Genomic DNA, 14213 nt, shown 5'->3' on the forward strand with positions numbered 1-14213 from the left:
TAGGTACCAGGAACGTATGAGGAGATGAACTATGTATTTGTCAAATGTTGTTCTTATAGATCTGAAATTCAGTCTTTATTTTGGTTGTAACAGCTTTTGATAAAAAGTAAAATATTAGGTTATAGAACACTTAAACTACAGGAAGAAAGTAGTCATCAGACATGCTATTGGCCTGAAAGAAAAAAAACTTTTGTGCAAATTAAATTTTTATTTTGAATAGCTAAACTGTAGCAAGAATGTTAAAATTTTTTCAATATACGCCTTCTAAATAAGACACATATGACCTGATATTCTAAGACAGCAGATAGCCTGTTAAAAATATCATTTTCACAGAAGTTTGAGAATTTCTCTTCAAGTCACTTTAAAGAACTATCAGTAAAGTTTCTGTGGTAGGCAGATAAAATGGCGGTTTTCTGAAAAACCACAAAAAGCTATTTTGAAATTACCTGATTCCACCTGGAGGAAAAAGCCTTTGAAAACAGAGACGATGGTATCAGGAGATGTCAGCAGGTGACCTTGCTGTTTTTAAGGGTATTATGGTATGATAATATACTGTGGCTTTATGTATGTTGTAACAATGGTTTATGTAAATCTTTAGTATTACAGATATTTTATGGAAAATGCCACCTATTGCTTCTACACAATCCTGCCAGATATTTATTGGGATAACAGTCTACTGATGTACTGCTGAATGGACATGAAGAGAGGTTGAAGATCACTTCAAGTATTTAATGCCATTTTAAAAATCTCTATTCTAACTGCTTGTGTAGGTAGGAATCACTTCACAATTGTCAGAATTGGTCAGAATAACCAACACATAAGTTATGGTTCTGAACTCCTCAGACCTCGTTTTACCTTGCTACAGCATAAAAAAAGATCCTAAAATGACTTTAAATATAAACTGTTTCTTACTGTTCACTATATATTCTGTTTATATTCTCAGATTCATGTAAGCATCCTGATAGTAAGAGTGCATTTATGATGAAAATTCATATCTAAAGTGAATTCATTCTAAAATTCTGAGCAAAAAATTAATTTAACAAGTGTGCTTTCCAGAAAACGTACACAGAAAATTTGAAAATTTGTTTGACTTAATATAAAAGGTTTAACGGACAGATAATGACAATTTCTGCATATTAATGATGAACACTTGCATAACTGATATTTTAGAGCCTGTAACCAGAACTTGTATACAATGAAATAGATTCATATTTAGTATGCATATTTTTGAAAGAAGCATTGGTCTCCCTTACCAGGTGTTCAAAGTAAGTATTTAACAATATTAAAAATTTATTTCAGGATGACCACATATACACTAAAAGGCAAGTATCTGAAAGACAACTGTCTCACTAATAACCATTGTATTACATGATGATATAAATCTATTATAACTTTTTGAAAAAAGTAATTTGATAGCACACTGTCATCTTTACGGAACAACATAAAAATTGTGTAAGGTGTTTTGCATAGCAAAGGAAACATTTCTGTTGTTTTTAATTTTAAAAAATACTAGGATTAAAATAATTATTTGGCAGAAGAAATTCAGCAGGTAACATGTACATAAAAAACCCTCTAGGAACAGACTCCTATACCAGAGCCCATCAGTTCTGTGTTGAATTTTTTGTCTTTTGAGGGTGAGGAAAGGAGCTGAGGATAGAACAAGATTTGGTTTTAGTAACTCTTCACAATGAAATTTTTATTGTCAAAACATGATATAAGAATTAAAGTGTTACAGTCTTTGAGTTACCTTCTTGATTTCAAAAGCATGTACACATAATCAATTTTACACATGTTCGGCACTTAATTTACATGCTGGAAGCACAAATCTTACTTTGGCACACATTTAATTTTGATCTTTACAAAAGAGATTAAGTTTAGCAAATGTAGTTGGATAGTCACCAATAAAGTCTAATACCCATATTTTAGGCAAAGATTATGCCATATAAAAGAAATTCTTGAAAGTAAACCACAAAAACCCAGAAAACCTCTGAAAATACCCCAACAGAATGACGGAATTTCTTATATAAAAATTTGAGAGTTAAGAAATCAACAAATTCATAAACAGTATTAATGACAGCTGCAGTATTAGCTTACCTGCTAGCTGTTTTTACAGAGCTATTCTTCTTGTGTCCTCTCTCCGATCGGTTGTCTCGCAAGAGTTGAAGCTATTAAAAAAAAGTTCAGAACAGTGTCACAAGCAATGCCTTTATTTGCTTTCAGAAGTGTTATCCTGACAATGCCATTCTTTCCTGTCTTGAGTAACCTTTAAATAGTCTTCATCCAAGACTCTAAAAGAGATGGACACCTAAATGAATTTGACAATAATACCTAATATTTCAAGATACATTTACAAATTTTAAATTTCTAAATAATTGAAAATGTAAAAATTAAACCATTCTCAAAGCATATGAGAAAGCCATGCAATTCACAATTTCACAATTAAACTATAAAATTTTACAAGTTTCACAATTTCAATTTAAATTTTCAAAACTGTATAACAAAGAGCATTGGAGAACACTTAAATTATGAAAAACTATTCAGGTTGGCACTTGTATCTAAGTGGTTATGAAACACTTATAAACTCTTCTAAGCCCCAGGAGCTTTTGCAATTTCAAAGTTGCATAATCAACAAAAACACAGTATTAAAGCTTCCCATAATAGTGGGACAGTAGGAATAATGAAGGAATCATTTAACTGAAACAGTCACTCAGCTTCTGGAACTAGGTCTAATTTACTCTGTTTTTAGTCTGAATGAAAAATCTTCCTTTATTTGTCTATCTCCAATACTCAAAAATCTATTTTCAGCATTATGATATTTGTCAGGATGAGTAAAGTGGCATTAACAGTAAATAACAACTGTTGAAAATTTACACTAAGGCAATAAAAAATAGACAGTATTAAAAATACAAATGTTTCTTGAAACTAAACATATATTGAAGAAAGTATAGAATGAAAGACTGTTTAGAAACAGACTACAGGTGAATGGATCTAATATTTACAGCAAATATATTTAAAAGTCTACTGAAAATTAGGAACTGACGAATTTTATGACTTGGTCGACCACACTTTGATGTTGTACATGAGCATGGACTCCGAAAACTACACCTATTTGAAAAATTACACTTGATTAATTTCTCCTCAGGTCTGTAAAGCTTGCTTCTTGTTTAAGAAATGCTCCTCATCATTTCAACTATCTAGTTCTCAGATACAGTAAAAAAAAGGGCAGTCTGGTTTTAAAAGACAATCTGAAGGATACATAAAGGTAAGGCACCTTATTCTGATAAAATATTTTTTAAATTTTCTTACTGTCAACAAATCAGAACACTTGCAATTCATATTTAAATGTAGCCACAATTTTTACCAGCATGACATTGTGTATCTGTTTCATGATCAAGCTAAGGAGAACGGTCTGTTATCAATATTTTCTAGCTGATAAGTAAACTGTAGTTATAGCATGTCAAATACAGATCACCTGTCAGATTTTAAGTCTGGCTAGTTAATTACCTGTGTTTTAACATAACAACTTCAACTCCAGAAATTAATTAAACGAGAAAGCAGTAAACCCATGGAACCAATAGTTAAACACTGCGGATCTTCACAAATTTAGTGAGAATTTTATAAGCTGTAGAAGCTGTCAGAATTACACTGCACCACCATTCTCATTCCTTTTATTCGTTTCAAAAAAATAATCCATTATGTGCCAGTAGCACCTATGTTATTTGATTGCATTAGCTGTACTTCACAACTCATTAGTAATCTGTAAGTGATGAATACAGTGAACTTCAGATAAGCTCTGAAAACGCAACTCTTAGGAAATATGAAATAAACACATAAAATCTAAAATTAATTCAAATAAAAAATGAATTAATTCATCATTATATAACAGCTGTTTTTCACACTCTATGCTGAATGGATATTGCCAGTATGTATGACATAGGTTCTCAGTATGGAAATTTCAATACTGTTTTAAACTTAGAAACTTTTAAAGAAGTAAATAGTACACCTTCAGTTAACTACTCTGTTACGTGAGACAATCAATATATTAAAAAATCCAATTTAAAAAAAAAGGAAAAAAAATCACTCTAACTCATTTAGCAATTAATTTAGCAAATTCGACTACTTATAGCATCAAAGTTTCAGGAACAGGATAAAGATTAACCCAAGAGAATTTTTTATCATAATTCATTAAGACGAAGCATGCTGATATTTAGAATGCTCTTTTTAATGTGTTTCTTCTAGGAAACGTGTTACAAAATAACGAGAGTTAAATGCGAATCATATAAAGTCATCTGTGTAGATGTTAATTCTCAGTCAGCTTACTATAACATGTTAGAAGTTCACAATTTACAGATTCAGCTTGCTCTGGAGTTGAAAAGAAGGGGGAGTGGACAGGAAAGAGTATACACTGATTTAAACTATGATTTACTGGAGCTACAAGTGTTCATGATGGATCATCCTAAGATGAACTCTCTGAAGATTCTGTAGATCTTACTTCCTTTTGAAGTTTCAAATCTATTTAAATCGGTAAATGTACTAGCAAACTGGCACAGATATAATGAAATCAACTGCATTATATCAATTATTACCAACTTAAAAAATCTGCTATGGAACTTTAGTCTTAAATTTCAATGCATTGCTGATAAATTCAGCTACTTGAATAGCTGAATTTAACTATACACTTATGAAATGAAACCAGACTTATTTTTACATTATAAAGTTCTTGGACAGTACATTCTGTTTAGAAATGAAAGAAAAGAAAGGTATTCCTCCATGTCTGAAGACAAGCTAAAGAAATAAGCGCTGTGTTGCTACTCAAATATTAAACGTGTCTTCACATTCCCTCAACCACATGTCTACGCTTGGACCTCCTATGGAACACATCGTAGAGGCTCAGCAGACAAACTAGTGAGATATTTTCACCAGTATCTGCACCATGACGGAGATTTAACAGTTCCTTTTTTACTGCTGTGGTCATTTTAACCAATGAAATGCAGAAAAATGGAATTGAAGATCTTCCTGTGGAAGCCTGTCTGCTCTTGTCACTGTTCTGTATTTCTTGATTTTGTGAGTCAAATATTTTTCTTTCCAGCATTTTGAGAAATGCAACATTTGAAGATACTACAACTAACAAAATTATTAAAAAAAAAAAATCAAAATCAGACTTTTCATTTGACCTGATGAAACTCAAAGATACTTAACTGAAATTAAGTGACTAATTAAAGATTTTTAATTAAAGGACTTCTTGAAATGAACTGCTGTTAATACGTTTCCTTACAGGAAAATATGAAATCATTCCTGCTTTGTTTATAATTTCTAAAAACATTAGCCCACTGCCTCTGGAGTAGAGGTAGTTAAATTCTTTTATGTATCTCAAGTAAACTGTTCTTGATCAAAGCAGCTCTTACCTGGCTGTGTTCCTTCCTAGCCCCAGGGCTAAACCAGTGGCTGTGGGAGAAAAAGAAAAGACAAGTTTAACAATATAAGTAACAAAGCACATGCTGTCATATGACCAGTCTGTGCGTGCTTTTGGGTATTTTATTGTCTGCCAGGAAAATACAGCCTTTGGCTATGCTTTATTTTAATAGGATATTTTTATTGAACTCTCTAATTCTGTAACAGTTTTGAAAGAACGCACCACAGATTTAATTTCTGAGTAGCTATTAGCTTTATAGGTAATTATATTTTGTCAAACAAGCTAAAACAATATACAAATGATAATATTTTAATGTACTATAATGCATGTGCTATAAATAAAAGCAATTCTCTATTTAGTACTGAAGTGTTACTTATTAATGACTATAGTTGAAAAGATTTTTAAGTACTGTGGACTACCTGGTAGTTGTTAAAGTATATTTCACAAACTGAGGTCTGAGTTTGAATCTAAAGTGAAATTCAAAGTCCATAAATTCAGTGGCTTCGTATCTCCATAGAATTGGATGATATTGACCATTGGCAGTCTTATTCATAGAGGTGAAAATTTGGACTAAGATGTTGACATGCAGGGACAAGAACTCGCAACGTGACTTTTCACTCAATAGCAGTAAAAGCGTATTAATACTGGTTCAGATGCACACTGTGATCACATAGAACTGAATTAACATCTGAGTGTAGCTGCAGTAAGCATTATACAAACCTAGGGCAAATTTTGAAACTTGCAAAATGAAAAAGGAGAAAGAAAAACGATTAAAACAAGGAGGATCTGAAATTACATGAAGTACCTACCTATTACTCATGTAGGTAAGCAAAGGGTTTTGGGCAAAGGATATAATAATTCCATCTAATATAATATTGCTCAAAAAGACCATCATGTTATCTGCTTTTATGCTTGTAAGTCTCTCTAGAAGTGTAACCATAGATTATAAGCTTAACCAAGTCACGGTTTTTCTGAAGTAGTTAAATTCAATACAGCTTACTCTCATTTTTCCCCCCCAGCGGGCAAATAACGACACTAAAATTTTAACTTTAATTAATACATTGAGAAGAAGCAGATTCCATAGAATTGTCTGGTCTAAATGATTCTTTTTCTTTTTTTTTTTTAAGTCACAAATCTGAAAGTTTTGTGACTTTCTTCACTTTTTGTGAGTTTGCTGATGAGCAGTCAACCCTCTCATTCTTGTAAATAAGACCAGCTGTCACCAAAACCTGCACACTGCTAACTCTTTTTAAGGTGCTTAAGGAAAAGAAGTTGGAAATGACAAAAGAATGACAGCAATAAGGTAAAAATTATACTTTGAAATAAAAATTAGTAGACATTTATGTATTTGGTTCATCAACTGCACCAAATAGTTCAAAATCTGAGGAAACAGGGAGATTTCATGCACACACAACTTTGATGTTGGCAGTGGATGAAAAGAAAAGCCATCACATTTCCAAGTGACCCAAGAAATAAGGTCACAAATATCCAGAAGCTGATGAAGATAAGAAATAGAATGGATTAGGTCTACATTCCACACAGATGAGTGTCTTGTCTCTGACCAGTGTCAAGACGAAATGCTCAAGGAGGTGCAGCAAACTGGGGTACCTTCCTCCACATAAACTCTGCTGGTTTGTGGCAAATCAGTGGATTACAGACTCAATTATTAGTAAAATGTATTTCTACTGAGAAAATATATCAAAGTAATTTGAATGTGTCTCATATTTAGACATTAAAAAATCTTCATAAAGAGTAAGACCTCTTGTAACAAGAATGTGATATTCACATCGCGCTTTTTTTTTGCAATTTTGTCCATTCACTTAACTGCAGTATTATTTGCTTGCTTATTTGTTTTAACAAAATAAACAAAAGTAAAACCCATAAAGTATCAGTCAATTTACTTCAGGGTAGAAATAACTTATGAAATTTTTAGTTAACACACACATTAGCAAGTTACAGAGTGCAACAGAAGTGGATTAATAGCATAAAATAGTTGGTACTGAGGATCTGATGTTTGTAGTACATGTGCTTAGGCAAGTTTTGTTTTAAACTGTGGATGCTATACCTAGTAGCAGTTAGAACATATAAATGCATCCTCAAATTTATTATTTCCCAATCATGTGTGTCTGTGTTTCAGATTTCTGATTTGCAAAACATAGGAAAATTTGATCTTCTTATTATAAATATTCAAAAAAGATAACCAAGAAATAATGCTGCTAATGTTGTCCACCGAACAGAATAACGCTTTACAGTAACAGCACACTGGAGTAACTAAACAAACTGAATGACATTCCCTATTTACATGTGTCCAAATTAATTCAACGTCTTTTTATGGAATTTATGATAACCTCATATGATAGATCACGTTTAAGACTCAAAGATGTGATGCTTGTTTATTTTCGTATATGCAAGCTTGACATTTCTGAATTTCCCTTTGCAGAAAAATAAAGCAGGTCCTTTTAAACAACCCATATTTGGTTTAGTGTTGAGTTTTAGGAAAGCATATACTTGGTGAGTTAATAAAATCACATTTACAGAGCACTGAATTTCACGTTTCATTAAGAAACATACAATGAATTACAAAGGATTATAAATATTATTATTAAATAAAGATCACTAACTGAGCTGAGGTTCTCTTATCATATGTTTGTACAGTTGTAAAATGTGGCTTTGGGACAGAGGTATTACAGGAAAGTAAACAATAATAAAAAGTTATAACTCCCATCACTGATACTCACTCATGGTGAAGAGAATCCTGGGACAAGTGAACCGTTTTCCTGCTACTGCCTGGTCCTGGAGTTATCTAATGGAAAAAAGTAGGGAAAAAAGTCTTTGAATAATGGGGCAGCATACGTACACAGTGACTGTTTATTAAGAAACCATGTCACAAATTCTAAAAACAAAATAGAGACGTACAATAGATACAATAAATGCAATCAGCAGTATGTGCAATTTTTAAATAAAGTCTGGCTGCAGAAAGTGCTATACAAGATTTATCAAAATCTTTTATGTGTAATTCTGATAGGATGTCAGACATCAGACATTTACAGATGTCAGGAGCTTAAGTTACTTTTGAAAAGTCCATGAAGCACTTTATCTCCAAAAAATGAAAGCTAGATGATTTGAAAATCATATTCAACATATTATCCTTATTTATGGAAAATACAGCAATAAATTTATTAAAACACACTCCCAACCTGTGTATCAAAACAAAGCTTTTGAAATTCAAGTTGATGTGGGATAGAAAGCACAGATAAAATATTTTTTCCCACACTGCACTGTAGTTCTTGTCTAGTGGTTTATATATACTGAAACCAAAAATACACAATATACTCAATTTAAGAATAGTCTTAAGAATGCAAGATAGCACATGCAGACTTTTGCATGTGATGATATTCTGGCATTGCTCCAGAATGCATTCAAATAGCTTTATTTTTATTTTGAAAGTCTGCTCAATTTGTCTGCATTTGTAGACAGGTAAAAGCAAAGGAATAAGAGACCACCTGATGAAACTCAAGCTTGAAGAACCAGAACAGAAGACAAACTATTCCCATTGGAAAGAATGCAGGAACAAATGTTCAGTTCCTTGGAGATAGTTTTATAGTCAGTAGATGACCAGAGGTGGGAATGAAGTCAGATGTTCTGCCAGTTTTGAAAGGAGACTGCAAAAACTCAATGATAATACATTTATATGGTTCAGGCTTGCCAAAATTTACTGTTTTACTAGACTTATTGAGGCCTTACATAGCCACACAACAGTAATAAAATAGTGATCAAAAGTCATTTTTGCTATGTCATAGTTCACCTAATAATAAAAGCAAGAAATGTGAGTTTAAAAAGATGCACATAGAAATATGAACAAGTATTTTAATATGTCATTTCCAAATTTTAAGATTAATAACTAAAATGTTACTTTAACACTATAGGTGAACATGTAGCTCAGCTCTCGAGAGTTACATCCTGCATTAATCTCAAAATGAGGTTTTCATGCTATTCCAGTGGGTATCCCTGGAATATAGTAATCCATTTTCTACACTGTGGCTATAAGAAAAGCCGACTGTGCCTATGTCATGCTTTGTTAGAGGTTCATGATCACATTATCTCATGGTGGACCTGACACTTTTATTCAGTTTACAGTATGTTCTGTGTACAGGCAACTTATTTCCTTTGCCAGGGCTGCTGACAACCTTTTCCACACTATATTAATCTTGTTTACTGACTTTATCTTGGTACAAATATCAGAAAACTGAACTTTTTATCTCAGGGAGAAAATAAACAACATGTTGACAGAAGCAAAAGCTATTTTCTGGACTAAAATTGGTTGTTTACCTGCAGCCATACTTATGGAAACAAGTTTAAGTTTCCAGCTTACTCAAAATACATAATCTGAAATTTAATAAGCATGGAAATTTCAAGAAAAATCACTTGATAAATTGCCAGTTTTAAAATAATATATAAACCACAGAAGTATGTTTTTCCACTAATTTATATGAGAATATGAACTTGCTTGGAATACAGTTACAACTGATCACAAAGTACACTGCTGAGGTTTCTCTTGCACATATGCTAGATAGTTTCAGTTACCAAGCAGCCACAGAATATGTTTAACACTAAACTCATAACGCACACATACAGATCTTCACATAAAAGTGAATGCTGATTATTGTAAGATTCCCAATAAGTTAATGCAAATAAATTAGTATTTGAATAAAACCGTTATCTAGGGTATAAAAAAACAAACGAAAACCTATTGTCCATCTTCATCTGCTAACTCACTATTAGAAAAATCTACTGCAAAGTTCTGCTGCAACTCCACAGAACAGAGAGCCGATTGCCCCAGAAAGTGGCAGCAGATTGCAGGACACTAAAACCAAAACAAATACCCTCTCAACTGTTCAGATTCTTTATTAATGAAAGAAAGAAAAAAAGGCATAGTTACCTAGAATTGGTTTAGGTGATGAAGTCCCAGCACAGAAGAAGAAATCAGAGGTTAAACAGGTACTAGCTTTCTCTTGGGATACCAAGAACAAGTAATGCAAAGTTTGCACAACTCAGATTTTTTTTTTTTTTTATTCAAATGTATGTGAGTGTGCACATCTCAGTGCGTACATGTGTATCAGGGCAGCAGAATTACTGTGATGGGAGTGTTTAGAAGAAGAATGACAGGCAGATGTGGCCTGTTTTAAACTTTAAACTAAGTTCATTCATTAACAACGCACATCTCAGTAATGGTTGATTCTTACACACTATTAAACATCGTCCTTATATACAGAAGACTGTTAGCTTTTAACACTTACATGCTAAATTAGCTGTGAGTACACAGAATCATAGAGCTGATGCTGTATAGTTAGCACTGATGGCTATGGTCCTCGATGGTTCTTAGCCACAGGGCTCAAGGTGACCAGGACTGAGCCATTTGAGAAAGGAAGCTGGAACTGAAGTGCGTTTGTCTTCCTTCTCATCAAATTCTCCTTGCTTATGTCTGATGTCTTTATGTCACTGTTCCCTCTAAAACAGTGAGGGAGGGGGTGCCTTCTCTTTTTCGTAACCAACCCCTGAGCCACGGGGAAGTTAAGCACCATCTGAGAAAGCGCATTTTGATAATGTCCTACAAGTGCTGTAGACTACTTTTGCTGCATGCTTTACAGGAAAAAAAATAGAGCAGATTTTTTTTAAATACTTTTTTTTTCCGAATCTTTTGATGGATAAACTTTTGGAAAAAAAAAAAAGACATGGCACACTTTAAAGTTCATCTGGCTTCAAAATTTCCTTCCTATGAGACACTAAAATGGCGAGGAAATGCCCAATAACCTCTTTCAAGCTTTTTAGCACTATATTTAATAGTCCGTGTTTCTACAAGTCACACTACCCCATAACCGAACATAATCACACCCATACTGGAACCTAGGCAACTTTAACTAACACAAAAAGAGGAAATATTTCTAAAAATTTCCTCTAAGAATAGCAGCTTTTAAAAACCTTACTAGATGTAGCAAACTACTAGTAATGATGTCCTAGAGGCTAAGGAACAGTATTGACCTTCGAAAAGTACAAAAGAAATACCACGGAGCTTCACACTGCTCAACTGTGTTGCAATCTGTACCATGGCTTAGTTGCATAAAGCAGCAAAATAAGCAGGAGTGTAATGGGAAAACGGGGAAACCTTTGAGCCTCCTTACTTTTCATCTTCCTCCTGTGTGAAGTTTCTCCAGCAACACATTGCACAAAAGATACTGTAATCTACAGTTGATATAACCGTTTTAATATGAATAAAGTTTAGGGTCATCTTTGGAAATCTTAATTTCTTCTGGCTACAAGTCCTTTGCTTGAATAAGACGACAAGGTGGTGGCTGCATATTTTAGTCTCTGAAACACAGGTACTCCAACTCAGAGACAAGGTACTCCTTCTGTTTTGCAAAGATTGCTTTGCCTGAGAAATTATGACTTACGCTGTTGGACACAGTAAAACAGAGAAGTGTTCAAGACTAAGGGCTTTTGCCCGAAAATACACAATATTGTATACTGCTGCCCACGATATTACATATGACAAACTTCAGAAGTGATACATGGAAAGACGGTCAGATTAAACAGAAAAAGAAGGACAAGAAAGATAAAGGATTTCATTCTCTAGAAATAATATTGAGCAAACCAAGTGTTATTTTTAAATGCTATTAATACAGAGTAGAATAATTTCGGTTGGAAGAGACTTACAACGGTCATCTAGTCCAACTGCCTGACCACATCAGGGCTGACCAAAAGTTAAAGCACGTTAAGGGCATTGCCCAAATGCCTCCTGAACACTGACAGGCTTTAGAACATCAACCACCTCTCTAGGAAGCTCATTCCAGTGTTTGACCACCCTCTCAGTACAGAAACGCTTCCCAAGTTCCAGTCTAAACCTCCCCTGGCACAGCTTTGAACCATTTCCACATGTCCTATCACTGGATACCAGGGAGAAGAGATCATCACCTCCCTCCCCACTCCCCCTCCTCAGGAAGCCGTAGAGAGCAATGAGGTTGCCTCTCAGCCTCCTTGTCCTCAAAGCATACAAATCCAGAGTCCTCAGCTGCTCCTCATAGGACCTGCCTTTCAGCCCTGTCACCAGCTTTGTTGCCCTCCTCTGGACACATTCAAGGACCATGCCATCCTTCTTACATTGTGGTACCCAGAACTGCACACAGTGCTCAAGGTGGGGCTGCACCAACTCTGAATACAGCGGGATAATCCCCTCTTTTGACCAGCTGGTTATACCTCTGAGTGAGAGGGAGCAAAATCTCCACAGTACAGTCACAGGTTGCTTGAACACTATCGTTTACTTTATATGAAAAGGGTAAGAGGTATCCAAGATTGGAGTCTGTATAGAATATTATTTAAAGAAAACAAATCAATTTATGCATCTTTTAATAAAATAAATATTTGAACACTAATTTAATTTACCTGTGCTGTACTTTAAAGAAAAGGTACTACCATGTACCAACAAAAAAATACAGTATTTGAACACAAACCAAAAATATTTTACATCAATGCTTAATATTTATGTTTACTTCACATTTGAAGTATATTTTCATGTTCAGTTACTCAACAGCCCCTGGGAAATCACTATGTTTAAATACATCTACAATACAGAGCTCCCAAGTAGGGATGTGTTCCATATACAGTATTTTTTTAATACATAAAATAATATAAACTACTTTAAAATGCGTACTCAACCATATCTCTTCTCCCTGATTTTTTCCCAGGCTATCATGCAATCGAATGAGCAAGTATACTTCCTCTTTATAATTTATGTTTAGCTCAGGAAATATATTTTTTAAAAATTACAGACTGTGTCCTGTTCATAATTGTACCTCAGATATGTTTGTCACTACTGAAAAAATAAATTCCTTAAAAGTCAAGCAATTTTTAAATACTAAAAGTGATATTTTTGTGTTTTAAATTGGATTTTATGCCAGACATTCCATAGCACACGCAGTGAAAAGATATTACCAAGCTCATTTTTTACAGGATGTTATTTCCTTCCTATGATTTGGTGGACTTGGCTGTGTTAAGTTTACAGTTGGACTTGATGACCTTACAAGTCTTTTCCAACCTAAATGATACTATGCTGTGTTTAAAGAATCCACATAAATAATAATGGACATATTTGAATGCTTAACTCAGTCACCACAGTGTGTCACATTCATAGTATGCAAAACCGGTAAAACCTCAGCAAAATTTTGCTGGACACTAGTTTGTCGTGGTTTTATAATAAAAAGACTGAGGGTCGAGACAAAAACAGAGAGGGAGCGCCCATCAACCATGGTCCCGGGCAAAACAGACTCGACTTTCTTAAAACAAAACAATTTATTAACAGTTGCTTAAAAGGACAAAGGGAAACAAAACCGGTTACTTGAGAGGATAAAGAGAAAACAAGGCCAGATCTTAAAAGCACCTCCCCACCCCCTTTTTGTTCCCAGCTCTATCTTCCCCCCAGCAGTGCAGGGGGACAGGGAATGGGGGAGTGTAAGTCAGTTCATCCATGTTGTTACCGCCGCTCCTTTCTTAAAGGAGGAGGAGTCCTTACACCATTTCCCTTGCTCCAATTGATCCCCTACTCATGAGGAAAACTCCACAAACTTCTCCAGCGTGAGTCCTACCCGCAGGACGCAATCCTTCCCCATCGGATCGCTCCAGTGTGGGCTTTACCACAGTCTCGGATTCTTAGGGAGTTGTGGCCACTTGCTTAGGCGTGGATCGTCCCATGGACTCTAGATGCCTCACAACCTCGTCGTGCATCCCAAGCTCCATTATTAACAGTTAC

The 14213-nt window shown here is 34.3% G+C and overlaps 1 protein-coding gene across 1 annotated transcript in view; it reads right to left on the minus strand.

Annotated features, from left to right (window-relative positions):
- Nucleotides 1–14213, minus strand: part of GPATCH2 (G-patch domain containing 2) — a 125698-nt gene that overhangs the window by 27411 nt on the left and 84074 nt on the right. The window contains exons 6-8 of the mRNA XM_086629475.1: nt 8152–8216; nt 5406–5445; nt 2095–2165 (exon numbers count right to left, since the gene is read on the minus strand). Coding sequence (XP_086485601.1) covers nt 2095–2165; nt 5406–5445; nt 8152–8216 — 176 coding nt within the window. The remainder of the gene's footprint in view (nt 1–2094; nt 2166–5405; nt 5446–8151; nt 8217–14213) is intronic.

The sequence above is a fragment of the Tauraco erythrolophus genome, chromosome 2 (assembly GCF_009769465.1).
Source record: "Tauraco erythrolophus isolate bTauEry1 chromosome 2, bTauEry1.pri, whole genome shotgun sequence".
Lineage (NCBI taxonomy): Eukaryota > Metazoa > Chordata > Aves > Musophagiformes > Musophagidae > Tauraco > Tauraco erythrolophus.